Source organism: Neoarius graeffei, chromosome 14, assembly GCF_027579695.1.
Source record: "Neoarius graeffei isolate fNeoGra1 chromosome 14, fNeoGra1.pri, whole genome shotgun sequence".
In the NCBI taxonomy this organism is placed as follows: domain Eukaryota; kingdom Metazoa; phylum Chordata; class Actinopteri; order Siluriformes; family Ariidae; genus Neoarius; species Neoarius graeffei.
In genome coordinates, this window is record NC_083582.1 from 3,393,378 (window position 1) to 3,416,418 (window position 23,041).

General features: G+C 43.6%; 1 protein-coding gene across 1 annotated transcript in view; it reads left to right on the forward strand.

Annotated features, from left to right (window-relative positions):
* The window catches only part of fads6 (fatty acid desaturase 6), a 23,444-nt gene extending 650 nt beyond the window's left edge, over nt 1-22,794 (forward strand). Inside the window, exons 2-6 of the mRNA XM_060938702.1 lie at nt 16,452-16,618; nt 18,077-18,257; nt 19,071-19,255; nt 21,240-21,419; nt 21,567-22,794. Coding sequence (XP_060794685.1) covers nt 16,452-16,618; nt 18,077-18,257; nt 19,071-19,255; nt 21,240-21,419; nt 21,567-21,716 — 863 coding nt within the window. The 3' untranslated portion in view covers nt 21,717-22,794. The remainder of the gene's footprint in view (nt 1-16,451; nt 16,619-18,076; nt 18,258-19,070; nt 19,256-21,239; nt 21,420-21,566) is intronic.
* Nucleotides 22,795-23,041: the final 247 nt, after the last annotated feature.

Below are 23,041 nucleotides of genomic sequence, written 5' to 3' on the forward strand. Positions count from 1 at the left end.
CTCATTCACCAACACGGTCAGAGAATAAATCCCACCTGATTTCCCCCGATGAGACACGTTACATTTACATCTGCATTTACATCCCAGACAGACTCCTGATCTGAGAAAGCACACCCTCAGACTGGGTCACTGGGTGAGGGATTAGAACACCATCAGTCTGACAACCCTGCTGGGGAGTAAAGAATTAACAGCAAACACAACACAAGGATTTTATTAAATAGTCAATAAATAAATAAATAAAGTGCTAATTCAAGTGCAAGGTCACAGGGACAGCGGTGAAGCTCTTCAGTCAGTGACTCAGCTGTTCGGACGTCTCAGAGAAGTTCAGTCCTCCACCTGGGGGCAGGACAGAGAAGAGTCTCGATGGAGGATTTTCGTCTACTATAAGAGATGGTGTGTCTGGTGGAATGCTAGAGGTTCAGAGGGAGTGTGAGAGAGAGAGAGAGAGAGAGAGAGATGTCAACTCTATTTACTCGAACCATTTTTAACAGCAAAGGCAAACTGTGGAGCCTCTCAATCGTTCCTAAATACACTGTTAGAAACGGGTACAGTAGGAGTCCATTTCTATTCCCCAAGGTCCAATCTGCACTAATGTACCCTCAAAGGCTCATTATTGGACCTCAAGGTAACTATATGTACCTTTTTAGGGCCAAAAAGGTACATATATGCTCCCAATAAGTATATAAAGGGTACAGATAAGCACCGGTGGCACTCACTTCACATCTGATGAAGACGTTGGAGCGGCTCTTCCTCAGCCTTCTCAGATCCCAGGTGCAACACACCCAGGACTGTCTGCAGTTTGCGTACCAGGCAGGTGTTGGTGTGGAAGACGCCATCCTCTACCTGCTACACCGAGCCCACTCGCATATGGATAAGGGAAATGGCACAGTGAGGATCCTCTTTTGCCCCTTTTCCACCAAAGCAGTTCCAGGGCTGGTTCGGGGCCAGTGCTTAGTTTGGAACCGGGTTTTCTGTTTCCACTGACAAAGAACTGGCTCTGGGGCCAGAAAAACCGGTTCCAGGCTAGCACCAACTCTCTGCTGGGCCAGAGGAAAGAACCGCTTATGTCAGCGGGGGGGCGGAGTTGTTAAGACCGACAACAATAACAAGACCGCGAAAGATCGCCATTTTTAAGCAACGAGAAGCAGCAGCTGTACAAACGCGAAGTCATCCATTATTATTATTATTGTTGTTGTTGTTGTTGTTGCTGCTGCTTCTTCCACGTTGTTTTTGCTTCGATATTCACACCAAGGTTTATGCAAATGTAGCGACATAACTGACGTATGGACCCTTTTCAGTCACGTGACCTTCGTAAACGCGACCACCATTTTGGACATGTGGTGGACTTCGGCTCGAATCAGTTTGAATGCGAGGAAGGCGACAAATGAAAAACATAAAAGAAAAAGGAGCGAGATGCAGAAAACACCTTCACTATCCAGCGACGTAGGGCATTTACAGGGCGAGCAGAGGGAGAGGTATTTGCAAAAATTGAGGTTAGCAGGCTTAGAGAACGACGTTTACCTGCTTCCACCAGGATTGTTCACTGACGTACGGAAGTACACGAAGCCCTCGTCTTTACCTGACTTCGGCCCACATGATCTGTATACCTATGTCGTTAAAAACCCATCGCCATACACATACACGCCAACGTCCGAGGTTCCGGAGCGCGCTCCGGCTTGCTCCCGGAGTGCTCCGGCCGAGGTTCCGGAGGGCGCTCCGGCTTGCTCCCGGAGTGCTCCGGCCGAGGTTCCGGAGGGTGCTCCGGCTTGCTCCCGGAGTGCTCCGGCCGAGGTTATGGAGCGCGCTCCGGCTTGCTCCCGGAGTGCTCCGGCCGAGGTTCCGGAGGGTGCTCCGGCTTGCTCCCGGAGTGCTCCGGCCGAGGTTCCGGAGGCCGCTCCGGCTTGCTCCCGGAGTGCTCCGGCCGAGGTTCCGGAGCGCGCTCCGGCTTGCTCCCGGAGTGCTCCGGCCGAGGTTCCGGAGGGCGCTCCGGCTTGCTCCCGGAGTGCTCCGGCCGAGGTTCCGGAGGGCGCTCCGGCTTGCTCCCGGAGTGCTCCGGCCGAGGTTATGGAGCGCGCTCCGGCTTGCTCCCAGAGTGCTCCGGCCGAGGTTCCGGAGGGCGCTCCGGCTTGCTCCCGGAGTGCTCCGGCCGAGGTTACGGAGCGCACTCCGGCTTGCTCCCGGAGTGCTCCGGCCGAGGTTCCGGAGGGCGCTCCAGCTTGCTCCCGGAGTGCTCCGGCCGAGGTTACGGAGCGCGCTCTGGCTTGCTCCGGAGCAAGCCGGCGCGCGCTGCTTAATTTGAGGGAGAGCAAGCCGGCGAGCGCTGCTTAATTTGAGGGGGAGCAAGCCAGAGCGCGCTCCGGAACCTCGGACGTTGGCTCCGGGAGCTATTTACACTGGATCCGGTGTAAATAGCTGCCGGATCATAATTACAGTAAACTAGTAAATACAGTAAAGGAAAAACTTGAGACTGAAAGGTTTTAACAGTCATCCAAATGACTGAACATAAACATTGCTACAGTAACATACCAGCTATGATGTTGTTGACATTAGCTAGTCAACAATAGCTACTACAGAAGAACAAAGAGGTTACAATGGGTTATTTTAGCCTATTTGGTTACACACTCGCCGCCACAGAATGTTAACAGCAATGTAATGCCTTTTCTGGCTAATTTTATTCGTCTTACCTCCAACAAAGTGGTCACTACACAAACGTTGGTATGCCGAGGGCTGACAATCTGTTAATGGCCGCTATCCATCTTCTCCGTCGGGATCCGATAAAATGATAAACCTTGCCTTGTTTGTTGATGGTTACTACATCCAGGTGCACAACAATATAGTGGCATGATGGAAGTCTTGCTGAAAGTAAAAACTTTCTTTGCTGCCGTTCCTCAATGTTGGCTGTGGTAAACTACTGGTAGTACACGTCCAAAATGGCGGCCGCGTTTGTCGTGACGTCACGTGAAAAGGATCCATACAGCGACGTAATGACGTATACAACGACATAACTGATGTATACAGTGACATAATGACGTGTCTTCTATTAGCACCGCGAGCGATGGAAAAGCAAACTGGTTCTCAGCTGGCTCGCAAGTTGAACGAGTTGTGAACCAGCACCAGCACTGGCTCCGAACCAGCCCTGGAACTGATTTGGTGGAAAAGGGGTATTTTTGGACTTCTCGAGTGCCTTCAACACCATCCAGCCCCTTATGCTTTAGGACAAACTGAACAGGATGCGAGTGGACCCCTGCCCGGTCACCTGGATCTCCAGCTACCTCACTGACAGGCCGCAGTACGTCAGGCTGAAGGACATCACGTCTGACACTGTGATCAGCAGCACCGGAGCACCCCAGGGCACGGTGCTGGCCCCTCTTCTCTTCACCCTGTACACCGCGGACTTCTGCTACAACTCGGAGCTGTGTCACATTCAGAAGTTTGCCGATGACACAGCCATCGTTGGGTGTATCAGTGACGACAGAGAGGAGGAGTATAGGAGCCTGGTGAGGGACTTTGCTGTGTGGTGCAACAGGAACCATCTGCAGGTCAACACCTCGAACACCAAGGAGCTGGTCATTGACTTTGGGAGGTCCAGACCAAGGTCACGACCAGTTCTGATCGAGGGAGTGGAGGTGGAGGCTGTGGATTCCTACAAGTACCTCGGGCTGTGGCTGGACAGGAAGCTGGACTGGACTTGTAACACCAACCACCTGTACAGGAAGGGACAGAGCAGGCTATACTTCCTTAGGAGGCTGCGGTCCTTTAACATCTGCAGGAAACTCCTGTGGATGTTCTATCAGTCTGTGGTCGCCAGTGTCCTGTTTTACACCGTGGTGTACTGGGGGGGGCAGCACATCCAAGAAGGACACATCCAGGCTGGACAAACTGATCAGGTGGTCCGACTCTGTGGTTGGCATGAAGCTGTACTCTCTAGTGATGCTGGCAGAGAAGAGGACTATAGACAAACTATTGAACATCATGGACGATGCCAGTCACCCTCTGCACACCGTCATCAGCAACCAGAGGAGCCTGTTCAGTGACAGAATGCTCCTTCCCAAGTGCAGGACAAACAGACTCAAAAACTCCTTTGTCCCTCACGCCATCAGACTGAACAACTCCTCTCTGGGGGGGAGGAGGGGGAACAGGAGGACAGAGGACGGGAAGGAGCAGTAGCCTAGCCTGACAATAAGCAATACTGGACAATGTGCAATATAATGTGCAATATCTCTCCTGCTGGCCTTTTTTTCATATTTTATTTTTTATATTTGCATATGTTAATACTTAATTTATTGAGAAGTTTTCTTTATTTTCTATTTTCTGTTTATCCTGTAATGATGCTGCTGGAATTTTAATTTCCCTGAGGGAACCCGCCGAAAGGGATCAATAAATTTCTATCTATCTATCTATCTATCTATCTATCTATCTATCTATCTATCTATCTATCTATCTATCTATCTATCTATCTATCTTTCTTGTACCCCTAAAGGTACAATACTGAACAGCTATTCCACGAAATCGAGTCGTACATGAGCTGATCGGCGATGAGGCGTGTAGCACCAAGATTGAGTGGAATAGTTGTTTTATTCGATCCACATTCACTAGATTCTGAGAAACAGAGCATTTTTAGTTATTTTTTTGCAAATTTGATGAATAAAAACTTTATACAGAACGTCCGACAAAATAATTTCCGCTTAGAATGTAAACAAACTGGTGAAATGACAGGAGCAATTTGCGAAAAATGTGATAATAATAATTCATGAAAAATAAAAAATGATTCGTTCTTACCATCAAATACTTTCATTCCATATTTTGTTGCTTATTTTTTGTATTTTTTAAGGTTTTGTTTTTGAATAGAGTTTTTATTTCATCCTCGGTTGGTTCGGCAAAACGCTCCGCCATTTTGTTTTTCTCTCCTCATGGTATATGAGCTGATATCCTAGTAGTAGAGTAGCCAATCAGAGCGCACGATTGCTCATATCCAGTGAATGTGGAGAGAATAATGTACTTTATTTTCAGACAGTGTACCAGCAGCGCAGTAGAGCTGCAGCAGAACACAGCAGTTGTGATGCATTTTTAAAGAATTAGACGTTTCAGGAATCGTATTGTATATTATCAGCACATCTGAATCACACTAACATGTGCATTAAAGCATGTTAGTGGATTATCCCCGACTAAACTAGTCGATTTAGGGAACGGTGACATATCACAGGTTCGGCTGAGGAAGATTTTGGACTTTTCCGATAACACAGTATTTAATTTAATCTAATTAGACATGACTAGATTTATTGTCCCTTTTCATGTCAATAAAGATTTCTTTATTCACTGATACATGTTCCTTGGTTAGATTTTCAATCTGTTTTATTTTTGGAGTGTTTAAAATAGCATATAATTTAAACAAAAACACAAACTAAAATAATTTTACCACTTTTGATGCGCAGGATATATAAAAATAATTTACTTGTAAATTTGAGACCCTGAGGTCAGATGTTCCCCTGTTTATAATTAGTGACGATCAAAGGTTGATGTAAATGTCAGGTACGGTAAGCAGGTGACAGGCGTCTGGAAAAGCAGAACAGAGTGTTTATTCAGAGCTCACTGGTAAACAGATCTGAAATGAGAAGCAAAGTCCAAAAGCAGGCTGTGTTGAGGCGAGGTACAGTACAGTACAATCAGAATATCAGAGGCAAAGTCCACAACACAAAGTCAAACCAGATAGCGTTCTGAAAACTGCGAAGGCTGAGTAACGTCATATAGAACAGCACTGAGCAGCGACGGTGTGAACCGTGAGTCACTTTAGTGCTGTGAGCTGTGATCGTGAACATGTGCATAATCACAATTCAGAGGACTGAACAGTGAGGTGTGTGCTGTCGTGCTGTAGTGCAAGGTGGTCATGTTCATGTTTGTAGGCCGCTGTGCATTGTGGGAAATGCAGTCTTGAGTGCTTGCAGATGTGAGAGTAAAATATTTTCAATTTTCTTTTACTCCTAAAGGCAGTGGAGTGTGTGCTACTCAGAGGAACGTTCTCTGAAATGTCCCATGTAGGACGAGGAAAGGTATTGGGTTAATATTTTACTTCTCACATCCATATAAGTATTAATACAGTACGGTACACACGATGATGGAGCTCTTCAATGCTTCATTTAGTTTTCCATTCTGTCAGAATTATTCATTAGTGCTAATAAATTTATAGTGGTGCCTGAAAGTTATGGAATCAATTTTGTGCCAAAATGTTCATACAATACTTTTGAAATATCAAACAAAGACGACAAATTAAAATACAAAAAAACAAAAAAAAGTAAATTTTTTTAGACTGGCAAACAAATTATTCGTGTAATCGTGCAAAATATCAGTCTATTACTCTTCAGAAACCTTTTATTTTTGTTCCGCGTCTTTCTCGGTTTTGTTTGACGTAATTTATTTTGGTTGCGATTCCAGCTCTCTCGTTTGCGCTCCCTGACTTTTTGCTTGCAGTTTTGGCACAAACTTGACGTGTGGGTGGGCTGTACAGGAATGCATTCCCATTGGGTAACTTGTGTTTGACTGACAGCTACGCTCAGCGATTCCCCCAGAGACTGTTGCAGCCATTTCCTACTCGGATTCTGGTGGACTGTTTGACGAGTGGCCGATCCATTGACGGTAAACAAGGATCGAGTGGACTTCAGTGGCGACTATGATATTGAATTAATTCAACAAAGTGTAAATTCAATATCATAGTCGCCACTGAAGTCCACTCGATCCTTGTTTACCGTCAATGGATCGGTCACTCGTCAAACAGTCCGCCAGAATCCGAGTAGGGAATGGCTGAGCGTAGCTGTCAGTCAAACACAAGTTAGCCAATGGGAATGCATTCCTGGACAGCCCACCCACACGTCAAGTTTGTGCCAAAACTGCAAGCAAAAAGTCAGGGAGCGCAAACGAGAAAGCTGGAATCGCAACCAAAATAAATTACATCAAACAAAACTGAGAAAGACGCGGAACAAAAATAAAAGGTTTCTGAAGAGTAATAGACTGATATTTTGCACGATTACACGAATAATTTGTTTGCCAGTCTAAAAAAAATGACTTTTTTTTTTGTCTTTTTGTATTTTGATTTGTCGTCTTTGTTTGATATTTCAAAAGTATTGTATGAACATTTTGGCATAAAATTGATTCCATAGAAAGTTTGTGAACCCTGTAGAATTTCGTGTATTTCTGCATAAATTCGACCTAAAACATCATCAGATTCTCACACAAATCCTAAAAGTAGATAAAGAGAACCCAGTTAAAGACATGAGACATTTGAACTGTGTGGAAAACTTCAAGTACCTGGGGGTCTTGGATTAGCAGCTCGAGTAAAAACATTGATGTAAGAATTGCACTACCATGGGCAGCCATGAATAAACTGCCATTGATATGGAAGTCCAGTCTGAGTCAATTGGTGAAAATCAACTTCTTCAGAGCAGCAGTAGAGAGCATACTGCTATGGAGCCAGATGCTGGACATGAACAGACGCTCTTGAGAGAATGTTCAATGGGACTTACACAAAAATGCTCAGAATTGTTCTAAATGTATCATGGTGGCAAAAACTCACAAATGATGCATTATACAAAGATCTACCACCTCTTAGTGAAACCATCCACAAGCGGAGATTGAGACTTGCAGGTCACTGTTGGAGAAAAACTTTAAGATCTGTAAAGCTCTGGCCTGGAAAGCCTGTAATGCCCTTGACAAGATATGACGCTCTAGCCTGGATAACAATCTGAAAATTGACCTGTTCAGATCTGTCGTAGAGCCCATCCTCCTTTATGGAGCCAAGACCTGGACGCTGACAGTCAAACAACAGCAGCAACTAGATGGAACCTATACTAACCTACTACATCGCATCTGAAATATCCACTGGTCCGCTCACACTACCCTAGAGGAAGTTTATTGGGACTTACCACCTGCCTACCTAAGACTTAAACAAAGAAGAGTGCTCTTTGCCAGGCACTGCTTCCGTGCTAGGGAGGAACCGATATCTCTCCGCCTGTTGTGGAGCCTGAGTCACCAACCAGTAAGGTCAAGAATACTCACCTTCCTTGCGTCTATATCGAAGGATACTGGAATCGATGCGAATGACCTGCCAAATGTAATGGCTCATAGAGAGGTGTGGCAAAGGGTTGTGCGGGTCAAGCTGGTCGAGGCTGAAGGATAGACAGGAGAAAAACGGATGAAGTAGTTCACAAACTGGTGCTGTGGGAGTCGACTCATAGAAGGAGAAGTCGTGGCAGACCAAGAAAAAACTACATTAATCAGCTCCAAGAAGATACAAATATGAACAGGAGAAACCTGATGGGGGGCGGCACAGTGGTGTAGTGGTTAGCGCTGTCGCCTCACAGCAAGAAGGTCCGGGTTCGAGCCCCATGGCCGGCGAGGGCCTTTCTGTGTGGAGTTTGCATGTTCTCCCCGTGTCCGCGTGGGTTTCCTCCGGGTGCTCCGGTTTCCCCCACAGTCCAAAGACATGCAGGTTAGGTTAACTAGTGACTCTAAATTGAGCGTAGGTGTGAATGTGAGTGTGAATGGTTGTCTGTGTCTATGTGTCAGCCCTGTGATGACCTGGCGACTTGTCCAGGGTGTACCCCACCTTTCGCCCGTAGTCAGCTGGGATAGGCTCCAGCTTGCCTGCGACCCTGTAGAAGGATAAAGCAGCTAGAGATAATGAGATGAGATGAGATGAGAAACCTGATGGAAGATAGGGATTTGTGGTTCCGAGAGGGTGATAATTTATTTATTTATTGAGAAAAACGATCCAATGTCACAGATCAGTGAGTAGCAAAAGTACATCAAGCTTGGCTTTCCGTATCTGTTGTGGCCCCCTTGTACAGTAATAACTGCAGCTAAATGTTTGCTGTAACTGTGGATCAGATCCTGAACATCAGCTTGGAGGAGTTTTATCCCGTTCCTCTGTACAAAGCAGCTTCAGCTATGGGATGTTGGTGTGTTTCCTCACATGAACTGCTCACACAAGTTCTCTCTTGAATTAAGGTCAGGACTTTGACTTGGCCATTCCAAACATTAACTTTATTCCTCATTAACCAGCTTTGGTAGAATGATTTGTGTGTTTCGGGTCACTGTCTCGCTGCATGACCCAGTTCCTCTTGAGATTCAGTTCACAGACAGACGTCCTGACATTTTCCTTTAGAATTCACTGTAATAATTAAGAATTCATTGTTCCATCAATGATGGCAAGCTATCCTGGTCCAAATGTACCAAAACAGGCCCAACCTATCATACTACTACCACCATGTCTCTCAGATGGGATAAGGTTCTTATACTGGATTGCAGTGTTTTTCTTTTTGTAAACCTTTACTGTAATGCAGTGTTTTTCTTTCTGTGATAAGTGCTTTAAGGGACATAGGCCAGCACTGACCCATTTTTGGCTTCAAAGGTGAGAGTCATTGTTTTAAATGTGATGTGGACAATTACAGCCAGTTGAGGGACCATAACAATAATGTGGTGTGGGAGAACGTAGAGAAATGTTCAGTTGCATTCTGTATCAGTTTCAGGACCCAAATTGGCTTGTAGGCACAGACCTGTCGGGAGATTTGCAGTAGTCCAGTCTTCAAATGACAAGGAACTGAACAAGCAAGTATAGCAAGTATGACCTCATAGAAAGAGTGTGTATAGAGGATACGACCTTGCAGAGAGAGTGGGTATAGAGGATACAACCTTCAGAGAGAGAGGGTATAGAGGATACAATCTTCAGAGAGAGTGGGTATATACAGGATATTATTTTGCAGAGAAAGTGGGTATAGGAGATCTGACCTTGCAGAGATCATGGGTATAGAGGATATGACCTTGCTGAGAGAGCGGGTATCGAGAATAGAACCTTGCAGAGGGAGCAAGTATAGAGGATGCAACCTTCAGAGAGTGGGTATAGAGGATATGACCTTGCCGAGAGAGTGGGTATTGAGGATATGACCTTGCAGAGAGAACAAGTATAGAGGATACAATCTTCAGAGAGAGTGGGTATATACAGGATATTACTTTGCAGAGAAAGTGGGTATAGAGGATATAACTTTGCAGAGAGAGTAGGTATAGAGACTAGAACCTTGCAGAGAGGGTGGGTATAGAGAATAGAACCTTGCAGAGAGAGTGGGTATAGAGCATACAACCTTCAGAGAGAGAGGGTATAGAGGATACAATCTTCAGAGAGTGGGTATAGAGGATATGACCTTGCTGAGAGAGTGGGTATAGAGGATAGAACCTTGCAGAGATAGCAGGTATAGGAGATCTGACCTTGCAGAGAGAGTGGGTATAGGAGATCTGACCTTGCAGAGAGAGTGGGTATAGGAGATCTGACCTTGCTGAGAGAGTGGGTATAGGAGATCTGACCTTGCAGAGAGAGTGGGTATAGAGAATAGAACCTTGCAGAGAGAGTGGGTATAGAGCATACAACCTTCAGAGAGAGAGGGTATAGAGGATACAATCTTCAGAGAGAGTGGGTATATACAGGATATTATTTTGCAGAGAAAGTGGGTATAGGAGATCTGACCTTGCAGAGATCGTGGGTATAGAGGATATGACCTTGCTGAGAGAGCGGGTATCGAGAATAGAACCTTGCAGAGGGAGCAAGTATAGAGGATGCAACCTTCAGAGAGTGGGTATAGAGGATATGACCTTGCCGAGAGAGTGGGTATTGAGGATATGACCTTGCAGAGAGAACAAGTATAGAGGATACAATCTTCAGAGAGAGTGGGTATATACAGGATATTACTTTGCAGAGAAAGTGGGTATAGAGGATATAACTTTGCAGAGAGAGTAGGTATAGAGACTAGAACCTTGCAGAGAGGGTGGGTATAGAGAATAGAACCTTGCAGAGAGGGTGGGTATAGAGAATAGAACCTTCAGAGACAGCAGGTATTTTGGATACAACCTTCAGAAAGAGCAGGTAAAGAGGATATGACCTTGCTGAGAGAGTGGGTATAGAGGATAGAACCTTGCAGATAGAGCAGGTATAGGAGATCTGACCTTGCAGAGAGAGTGGGTATAGGAGATCTGACCTTGCAGAGAGAGTGGGTATAGGAGATCTGACCTTGCAGAGAGAGTGGGTATAGGAGATCTGACCTTGCTGAGAGAGTGGGTATAGGAGATCTGACCTTGCAGAGAGAGTGGGTATAGAGAATAGAACCTTGCAGAGAGAGTGGGTATAGAGGATACAATCTTCAGAGAGAGCGGGTATAGAGGATATGACCTTGCAGAGAGAGTGGGTATAGAGGATATGACCATGCAGAGAGAGGGTATAGAGGATAGAACCTTGCAGAGAGAGTGGGTATAGAGACTAGAACCTTGCAAAGAGAGAGGGTATAGAGGATACAATCTTCAGAGAGAGCGGGTATAGAGGATATGACCTTGCAGAGAGAGGGTATAGAGGATAGAACCTTGCAGAGAGAGTGGGTATAGAGACTAGAACCTTGCAGAGAGAGTGGGTATAGAGACTAGAACCTTGCAGAGAGAGAGGGTATAGAGACTAGAACCTTGCAGAGAGAGTGGGTATAGAGAATAGAACCTTGCACAGGGAGCAGGTATAGAGACTAGAACCTTGCAGAGAAAGTAGGTGTAGAGGACACAACCTTCAGAGAGAGCAGGTATAGAGAATAGAACTTTGCAGAGATAGTGGGTAAGGGTCTTTGCCAGTCACGTGTCGATGTCAACGAGGAGCCATTCTGGAAGTATTGGTAAAGTGAAAGTAACAGCAAATAACTTTTATAATTTTACTCTTATACTCTTTGATATCAGTGAAAGCAGTACAACTGGTGAAACAGAAGCAAAGTGAGAAGATCCCATACCAAGCCAAACTCAGCAAGGATGACAGGAGCCATTATTATTTGTGACCAATTGTTTTTTATTTTATAATAATGCACATATTCATAATCAACACAAATACAGAGGTATAACACTTCACACCCACCCACCCCCCACCCCAACCCAGTGGTGAGCATCTGTAATCTTACATGTTATATAAACATTTAAAGTACATTGGTATACAAGTGGCGGCACGGTGGTGTAGTGGTTAGCGCTGTCACCTCACAGCAAGAAGGTCCGGGTTCGAGCCCCATGGCCGGCGAGGGCCTTTCTGTGCTGAGTTTGCATGTTCTCCCCGTGTCCGCGTGGGTTTCCTCTGGGTGCTCCGGTTTCCCCCACAGTCCAAAGACATGCAGGTTAGGTTAACTGGTGACTCTAAATTGACCGTAGGTGTGAATGGTTGTCTGTGTCTATGTGTCAGCCCTGTGATGACCTGGCGACTTGTCCAGGGTGTACCCCGCCTTTCGCCCGTAGTCAGCTGGGATAGGCTCCAGCTTGCCTGTGACCCTGTAGAAGGATAAAGCGGCTAGAGATAATAATGAAATAATGGTATACAAGTGTATAGAAACGAAACAACATATTTTCCAGCAAAAAAGTAAATAAATTTAAAAAAAAGAAGAGAAAGGGAAAAAAGTTACAGAGCAACTGTACACAGCACCTTAGACATGAGTATCAGAAATAAAGGTTTTGACCTCATCAAAAGCACTGTTCCACCTCATTAGAGTTTGCGATCTGGCACCATGTATACGGGCTGTTGAGAGTTCCATAGATATAATATCAAGTAAACTTAGAGCCCATAGACGTCTACACATAACATGTGGGGGGTTCCATCGGCTGACTAACAGTTTTTTGGCTGCGGTAAAAGCAGGTAAAAGTAGGCTGCTCTGGAAAAGCGTCAGTGAGAGGTTGGAATAATCATTTAGAAAAAATATTTTGGAGTTATAATAATCTGTGTCTATCAGAGTTGAAATATCAACAGATAGCCATTGCCAGAAAGGTACCAGTGCTGAGCATTCCCAAAAGAAATGTAAAAACGTTCCAGTTTTTCCATCTGAACACAAAGTACAATTAGGTGAAGTAGTGAGACGCATATGAAATCGCTTTTTTAAGTGGTGTTAAATATACTCTGTGTGCTAGTTTCCAATGAATCATTTGATGATTAGGATTCTTAGATGACATAATGATTGTCTCCCATGTCTGATCAGAAAAGGTATCTTTCAGGTCACATTCTAAATCTTTTGACCAAACTGCTACCACTCCAAGAGGCTTGTATAGCTTCTTCATCAGAAAGGAGTAAATAGATGAAGCAGAAGAAGGGATGAAGTCATTGAACTATATAACATTGCGAATACTATGCACTGGTAATTTTGTGTCAAGAGGAACACCAAGAGCATTAAGAGCTGATCTGATGCGTAAGTATAAGTAGAAAGTAGAGGCCGGTATATTGTATTTCGACTTCAGGTCCTGAAACGTTCTCAAGCCTTTGTCATCATACAGGTCTCCAAGAGTTGTGATGTTGCACTCTGCCCATTGAGAAGATCTAAATGGGGTACTCCCAGATAGAAACCCATTATTATTAAAAAGTGGAAAGTGATGATGCCATTTTGATATAGATCCTGTTTGTCTTTCTACAGCCTTCCAAGTGGATAACAAATGGGTTATGATTGGACCAAAATGAAGGGCGCATTGCCGAGTAGGAACATTGCAAAAAACCAAATCTCTTAAATTATAGGGGGTGACCACTGACTCTTCAATAGCTCTCCATGCCACATTTTTATTTGAATTAAACCAGACTGATATGGGGCGCAACACAAATGCTTGGGCATAAACTTTAAAGTCAGGAAAAGATAAACCTCCATCCTGCCTAGAGCGTTGCATAGTGGACAGCCTAATCCTAGCACGTTTCCCATTCCAGATATATTTCCTTAGAATGGAGTTGAGGTGGAGAAGCCATTATTTTGATAAATTGTCCTCTTTTAACAACACTGATCCATATGAGCTGACCACAAAAGGTTGGAGTGCTGACCCCACATGGCTGCCTCAAACCTCACACCCAGATCTCACCAACTACAGTGGTGCTTGAAAGTTTGTGAACCCTTTAGAATTTTCTATATTTCTGCATAAATATGACCTAAAACATCATCAGATTTTCACACAAGTCCTAAAAGTAGATAAAGAGAACCCAGTTAAACAAATGAGACAAAAATTTATACTTGGTCATTTATTTATTGAGGAAAATGATCCAATATTTCATATCTGTGAGTGGCAAAAGTATGTGAACCTGTGCTTTCAGTATCTGGTGTGACCCCCTTGTGCAGCAATAACTGCAACTAAACGTTTGCGGTAACTGTTGATCAGTCCTGCACACCGGCTTGGAGGAATTTTAGCCCGTTCCTCCGTACAGAACAGCTTCAACTCTGGGATGTTGGTGGGTTTCCTCACGTGAACTGTTTGCTTCAGGTCCTTCCACAACATTTTGATTAGATTAAGGTCAGGACTTTGACTTGGCCATTCCAAAACATTAACTTTATTCTTCTTTAACCATTCTTTGGTAGAACGACTTGTGTGCTTAGGGTCGTTGCCTTACTGCATGACCCACCTTCTCTTGAGATTCAGTTCATGGACAGATGTCCTGACATTTTCCTTTAGAATTTGCTGGTATAATTCAGAATTCATTGTTCCATCAGTGATGGCAAGCCATCCTGGCCCAGATGCAGCAAAACAGGCCCAAACCATGATACTACCACCACCATGTTTCACAGATGGGATAAGGTTCTTATGCTGGAATGCAGTCTTTTCCTTTCTCCAAACATAACGCTTCTCATTTAAACCAAAAAGTTCTATTTTGGTCTCATTCGTCCACAAAAATTTTTCCAATTGCCTTCTGGCTTGTCCACGTGATATTTAGCAAACTGCAGATGAGCAGCAATGTTCTTTTTGGAGAGCAGTGGCTTTCTCCTTGCAAACCTGCCATGCACACCATTGTTGTTCAGTGTTCTCCTGATGGTGGACTCATGAACATTAATATTAGCCAATGTGAGAGAGGCCTTCAGTTGCTTAGAAGTTACCCTGGGGTCCTTTGTGACCTCGCCAACTATTATACGCCTTGCTCTCGGAGTGATCTTTGTTGGTCGACCACTCCTGGGGAGGGTAACAATGGTCTTGAATTTCCTCCATTTGTACACAATCTGTCTGACTGTGGATTGGTGGAGTCCAAACTCTTTAGAGATGGTTTTGTAACCTTTTCCAGCCTGATGAGCATCAACAACGCTTTTTCTGAGGTCCTCAGAAATCTCCTTTGTTCGTGCCATGATACACTTCCACAAACATGTGTTGTGAAGATCAGACTTTGATAGATCCCTGTTCTTTAAATAAAACAGGGTGCCCACTCACACCTGATTGTCATCCCATTGATTGAAAACACCTGACTCTAATTTCACCTTCAAATTAACTGCTAATCCTAGAGGTTCACATACTTTTGCCACTCACAGATATGCAATACTGGATCATTTTTCTCAATAAATAAATGAGCAAGTATAATATTTTTGTCTCATTTGTTTAACTGGGTTCTCTTTATCTACTTTTAGGACTTGTGTGAAAATCTGATGATGTTTTAGGTCATATTTATGCAGAAATATAGAACATTCTAAAGGGTTCACAAACTTTCAAGCACCACTGTACAGTATCTTGTTTGTGGTGTAAGTGCATATACCTGTGAACAGCTCGGAAACTATAAATCTCTTGAAGCTCACAGACATTTCACATTTTGTCTCCCTGTTAAATTTCCTGTAACCGAGCCCCCTATTATACAGACAGGCTTGATGCTCTTGCACCTGTAGCAAATTCTCCTGGCTTCGCTAGCTCAATGTGTGGAGGTTTGCTCTCAGGTCAAGAATGTACTGAATTTCATTTTTAATCGTAGAAGGTCCCTCTGGCACAATCCTCCTGAGACGCTGTGAGTAAATCAGTTTATATATTTTACCAAGTGATATCTAGTTTGTATGTATTTTTACACACAGATGTTTCATAAACCAGGGTCTGGGGGTGGTGTTTTGAAACAACTTTCGTCTTTTAAAAGATTTCTCCTGCAACTTCTTGTTGTTTAAGTAATGCTCCTCCCCTTATATATTTGGGGCGGGACAATGCACATATTTATTGCTATGGACTGTAGCGAGCTTGTTGCTCATTTTAACATCATGGTTGTCCAGCGCTCTGTGCAGCAGTGCTTTAGTGCTTGACATGGTGTTCCAAGCGATGTTGCTCAGTGGCGTCATGGCGGCTGTGCAGGCGGTCTGGGACATACCGGCGCTCTGCGTGGCGGTGCTTCTGTGCTCGCTTTGTGGATCCGTGGCGCAGTGTTCCGGGCGGTGTTGCCCGGCGGTGTCGCGGTGGCTGTGCAGGTGGTGTGGGACTTGTTTTCCTGCACCTTTTGGTGGGACTGTGGCTGCTACACCACTGGAATGACATCCTAGCCTTGATTTGGTGGACTTTTCCCCCCTCCCTTTCCTTATAATTGTGAAGCAAGCTTGGGTATTGAGAAAGGCGCTATATAAATTTAACATTATTATTATTATTATTAGTAGTAAATGATGAAGCATATCTTACCTCTGTCTGTCTTTCTGTCTCTCTCTCAGCTTTCTTGCTCTTGTCCTCGTCTCAAGTGTGTTACTTCCTGTTGGGCTTGATTCTGATGGGCGTGGCTCATGCTGTGATCACGGTGAAGGGAACTCACCTGGCCAGTCATGGAGCTCTGAGCGAGTCCACTGCCTGGGGACAGTTCTGGGCCGTCTTCTTCATCGAGGTGAGACACTCTTGTTGTCTCAGTACTGCCAAAAAGGGTGGAGCCTAAGTTACATTTCATCAGCAAACTAGAAATATGGCAAAATTACTAGCCTTTTTAAAAATGTTATGTTGTTATTCACCTGTAATGTAGCCAGCATTACAACTAGCTAACAGCAATAAATAAAATAAGGCAAGAAATACCATAGAGCCTGTTAGCTAGTGTTACAGCAGAGTATAGCCAAAGAGCTAGCTAGCTTTATACTTCGATTGCATGCTCTAAGACTTTAATGAAAGTGAGGAATGTAATGAGCTAGTGTTACACTGAGAGGCAAGGTGTAGCTTGATTATTTAGCTTAATGTTTTATTTGTATTGAATTGTATAATTTATATAATTTTTAACCACCACAATCAAAACAGTTCTGAGAAAGCTTATGGAACATCGCAGATTAAATATGTGCAGTTCAGCAGACAAACTCACGTTAGCAAGCAAGACAGTTAGTCAGTTAACAAACTAACTAGTTAGCATGCTAGGTAGTTATTGATCAAGCTGTGTAGTCAGTAAACCTGTACAGAGTTTGAAAGAACTCGAGTGTACATCAGTTTCTACACTGTTGTTTGTTCTGAGCGTACATGAAATATTTTTCACCCATATTGTTCTCACGGCACAGTGGTGTAGTGGTTAGCGCTGTCGCCTCACAGCAAGAAGGTCCGGGTTCGAGCCCCGTGGCCGGCGAGGGCCTTTCTGTGTGGAGTTTGCATGTTCTCCCCGTGTCCGCGTGGGTTTCCTCCGGGTGCTCCGGTTTCCCCCACAGTCCAAAGACATGCAGGTTAGGTTAACTGGTGACTCTAAATTGAGCGTAGGTGTGAATGTGAGTGTGAATGGTTGTCTGTGTCTATGTGTCAGCCCTGTGATGACCTGGCGACTTGTCCAGGGTGAACCCCGCCTTTCGCCCGTAGTCAGCTGGGATAGGCTCCAGCTTGCCCACGACCCTGTAGAACAGGATAAAGCGGCTAGAGATAATGAGATGAGATGAGATGAGATATTGTTCTCACTTCCCATCTTTCTTTTCACAGATTTATTTATTTTCTTCTTTCATTTCATGTTTATCAATAAACGTCATGATTTTCAGTTTCTGTATTATTGCGGTAAATTCACAGGGTCATTCAGAGTGAGAAAAAGAGGCACTCTGTCTGCACATGTGTCTCATTTGAATATATTTTTCTATGAAAATTTAGTCAGCTCAGGTGTGCGTGCACACACACACACACACACACACCATACTTTGTTAGGTCATGTTGTATTATGCTAGCTAGTATTACTTTGGAGGATTACCAATAAATTGTCTAAAAACATGAATTTAGCTAGCATGATAGTTAGCATACCGTATATAATGAAAATGAAGAGCTAGCATTACACAGCTCGATTAGCTATCCTGCAGTATGAGGTTCTGTTAGCTGTTAGCGTTGTATGTTTCAGGTGTGTGGAGCATTCACAGCGAATGCGGGTGTGAAAGCACACATTAAGATGCACCACGCTCACACCAACGTGATCGGACTCGGAGACTCGAGCACATGGAAGGTTCCATTTCTGCCCCGAAGTGTTTATCTGTTCATCGCCCCGCTTGCTGTGCCCATCATCACTCCTGTAGTAGCTATGGGTGAGCACAGACAAAAGGGGCGTGGCTTATGTCAAATTTGATTAGCCTATCACAAACTTGACTGTATATTGTTTAGCATAATGCGCTGGTTTTTATATGAACTATGTAGTAGTTTTCCACTTCGTTGTTAGTTTACGTATTGATAGCTTAGCTAACATTCTGTAAACTATTGTGTAAATCAGATCAGTAGTCTGAGTTTCTAGCAAGATAGATAATGCTAGGTTAGCTATAAAATATTGCTGATTCTGCATCTCTCTATTGATATATATCACGAACTATTTGACTGTGTAACAGCTTAGCAAGCTAGCTAACATCAGCTAAACTGCTTATAATATAAATACAGCTAGCTATAAGTTGTTCAACCAGCTAAGTGTAGCTATGTTTTTATGTAATTTCATGTAAACCCAGTTTAGCCCATTAAGGCTAGTTAATGTGAGCCGATTTCACCACATAATTAAAGCAGTAACCACATTTTTAACAAGAAACGTAACATTAGGATTTTTCTTTTAAACTCATATTTTGTGAACGTTATTGGCAAAATACATCAACCCAAAGAAAGCAAAGAAAAAAGGAGAGACGGCTTGTGATGTTCTTATACAGTTTGTGATTGGATAATAAGATATGATTTAATCTCTCTACTTTAAACTTATTCTGGTTTAAAGTATAATATAAACAGTTTAACTGATGTTAGCTTAGTTAGCTTGCTAGCGATCTTGGCTACTATTTTCAGTTACATATATAACAGTTAAGCTAATGTTAGCTAGCCAACCTGGCTCAGGATGTGTGTATAAAAGCTGTGTGTGTGTGTTGTAGGGCAGCTGAAAGGCCAGCCGTTGTGCACAGCGATGCGTACGGTGGTGTGTGTGTGTGTAGGTGTGTGTTCCCACTACGCACTGCTGCGGTGTGTATCGGGCTTGGAGTGTAGCTCAGCGCTGCTGGTGATGCTGCTGAGCAGAAACATGTTCTCCATCCCCTACATCCATGTCAACATCTTCCAGGTGAGACACACACACACACACACACACACACACACACACACACACACACACACACACACGCGCAGTGCTTTAGGTTAGAACCACTTAATAAATCTAGAACCATTCACCATCCAGGAATGTTTCAGGAACCTGAGAGTGTACTGGTTCCTTTCGGGAGCGTTTTGTTGGTGTGTTGTGGTTTAGTCCGGCGTTGCCGTCCACAGCATGCACATAAACTTGACCTTGACTTTGACTTTGACCTTGACTTTGACCTTGGCATTAGTGAGCATTATCAGTGATCTGATCATGATGGGATCGTGTTTCAGTACATTTAAACAGCACATATTAACACGTGTAACTGTGATCGGACCGTGATCAGACTCCCGCTGTGATCACGTTTCACAGAGAAAGGCTCCGCCCACAAGGCAAAAAAAGAACGTTGTTTAAAAATGCCAGCGCAATACACAACAGCTCGGTGTAATCGTGACTTTCACATCTCAGTGTTTTTTGTCAGAGAAACAGGAAGTAAAGGCTGTTTAATAAAAAATAAAAGTCTTTTTAATTTTCGCATTCCTTTGTGAAATTTATTATTCTAATATTTCTCATGATTATATATACTCTAATATAATTCTAATTATTCTCATTAACATTCCATGTGGATGAAGTGAGATCTAATCCCAACGTGTACGGAATTCTGACAGTGAGCATGCACAGCCATAAACATCATCTGCAAACACAATTATTATCCAAATAAAATATCATTTTACGAGTTGTTTAGTAACGTTATTATTTATTCATGTTTCTTTGTCTGATTTCTTCATAAAGCACTTTGGGGTTTTAACTAATAATCATAAATTTGCATCATTTTCAGAAATACAGAATTGTGTTTTGTTTTCCACCATCATTCACCCTTCCCTCTCTCCCTCCCTCCCTCCCTCCCTCTCTCTCTCTCTCTCTCTCTCTCTCTCTCTCTCTCTCTCTCTCTCTCTTTCTTTCTTTCCTCTCTCTCTTTCAAAGCCGTTTTGTTCTCTCTGGCTCTCACTCGTTCACGCTGGAGGTTTAACCTTGGCTCTGGTTCATTAAGAACCGTAACAGGAGAGAAGAAAAGAACAATTCACGCCTGATTTTTTTCCCAGCATGAGACTTAACGCTCAGTGTGTTCTGATCCGCTGTGGGATTTGTGTCCGTTTGTGCTGATGCTTGAAAATATTTGTGACTCTTTGGAGCTCTTTGAAGGCAGAGAACATTTTCCTACAGAATAAAAATCAGAACAGAACAGACTCTTCATTAACCAGGGGAGATTTTTTCAAGAAAAACACCACAAAGTCCAATATGCACACACACACACACACACACACACACACACACACACACACACACACACACACACACCAGTCCTAAGATAATCAACGTTAAATATATGAACCTGCCTCATTGTGTGTTGGTTTTGATTCTGAAGGCTACCAACTGACCAGAACCTGTTAATCTAATAGACCTGCAGGTCCTCCAGCATGTTGGAGATGTATTTAGTTCCTGATGTGGTCATGTTCTGGTTAACCTTTTCGCAGAAGGTCTTTAAGGAGATTGAAGGAGACCACTGAAGAAGGAGGTCCAGCTTGATGAAAATGAAAGTGTGGACAAGTTTATTTACGCCGTATTTGGACCACATTTGGTTATGTAAGAAAGAGGAGCCTTCAGGGTGGAGCTGGAGGACAACAGGAACCAGGAACATGTCCAGGTGTTTAGACGTGGGGTAGCAAAGCCTGGCAGAAGTTCCCTCAGAATTGGCAGCAGTTTAGTGTGTTGCATTTGGAGAATATCAGATTTGTTGTTTGGTGACCACAATGACATCACTGATTTGGAGTCATAGTTCTTCATACTGTTGAGATTTCTTCTCCTTCTTCTGCTTCTTCTTCTTCTTCTTCTTCTTCTTCTTCTTCTTCTTCTTCTTCTTCATGTATGATGATTTAACTGGTCAGCTGATCCACTGTGGTTGTTCTCACAGCACATTGGGTTGCCGATGTTTTCTCCGAATCGTCGGCCCAAGCGTATCTACCAGATGAGCCACGGTGTGTTAAACCTGCCGCGGAACCCACTGTTGGATTGGACCTTCGGCCACTCGCTCATCAACTGCCACGTGGAGCATCACCTGTTCCCTTCACTGTCCGACAACATGTGCCTCAAGGTGAACACGTTCCAGCACTGGGTTTAACATTCGCCAAGAACACCACATGATTGGTGTGTTTGTGTTTTGGGTTTTCCACTAACCTGTGTGTGTGTGTGTGTGTGTGTGTGTGTGTGTGTGTGTGTGTGTGTGTGTGTGTGTGTGCAGGTGAAGCCAATCGTGTCACGGTACCTGAAGGCGAAGGCGTTGCCGTATCAGGAGGACGGCTATCTCTCTCGCCTTCAGCTCTTCTTCCACAGGTACCAGGAGCTCATGGTGTTTGCTCCACCCATCACTGAGCTGGTCGGGGTGCAGTGACCAAGAACCACAAGAACTTTCACAAATCTTCACGACCAAGACATTTTGTTTCATACCTGACCAACCTCAACTTTCTGATAACTCTCTCTCTCACACACACACACACACACACACACACACACACACACACACACACACACACACACACACACATCACTGTAGGCTTCCATCATGAACACACCATGTGATGGAAGTTCTGGTGTCAGCTGAAGAACTACCAAAGACCTAAATATAAATATTTAAGGCCTGAGATAGGGAACATAGTGAGTATTAGTGAATCCGTCACTGTAAGGGGCGTACAAGACAAAAGTAATTGCCCCCACCATTCAATCTGCTGCCCCTCCCCCCTCCTTATACACTATCTGTGAACATCAGCGTTTACTGAAGTGCTATTCTTCAGCATGAACAGAATCAAAAATATTTTGTCGTTTTCTTCAGAGAACATCTGAGGTTTTTTAGTATCGGACATTTTCACTGCTTTACAATTAAATTACAAAAATAGATCTGCTCTGCTACAACTGAAATTTGATTTAATTTAACTAAACTAGCTAATCTGATATGCTAACACAGCTAGCTAGCGAGTATCGAGAAAGCTGATCACTCACTGAAACTGTCCGTGTTCAAAGTGAGGTCTTTTCTTATTTTATACTAATTAGCTGTGATGTATTGAAACAACAAACCCAAATGACTGGCTGCAGTCGATTTCTCGGATGCGCTTTTATCTCAACATTATTACAACATTAAAGTACAGTTTAAAAATGTACATTCTGCCTACTGACATATGACTGTAATTTAAAGACAGCTGGACAGGCCACGCCCATGAGGGATAATCAGAGTGTTAGCATAATGCTATCTGGTTATTTCTGTAACACAAACTAAAACTGAGCAATACATCGAGGGAAGCAAAAAGTAAACAATTATGATGCTTGTAAACAAGAACACACTTTTCTTATCGAGACAAAAAAAAAATCAGCAAATTGTAGCAAACGTGCAGCTCTGAGCTAACAGCGCTAACTGAGGACATGTCGGCATGAGCACACTGTCGAATGTTGAACGCTATTTTAACTTTATTTTTTGACGGAGCCTTGAGATCTTTATTAAACATGAAGTTCAAATTAAAATATCTGGTACGTTATTGTGGCTTTGTTTATAAGGTGTTGTGTATATCGACTCACACAGACTGGTAGAGTTTTTTAGAATAAAAGTTCATTAACACCTTCATATCATGTTATAATGTGTTCATAAGGCATTATACACTTTATTATTGTTTATGAAAACACAGATTTATTTTTACACGTGTTGAATTAATAACACACTTTATTGTA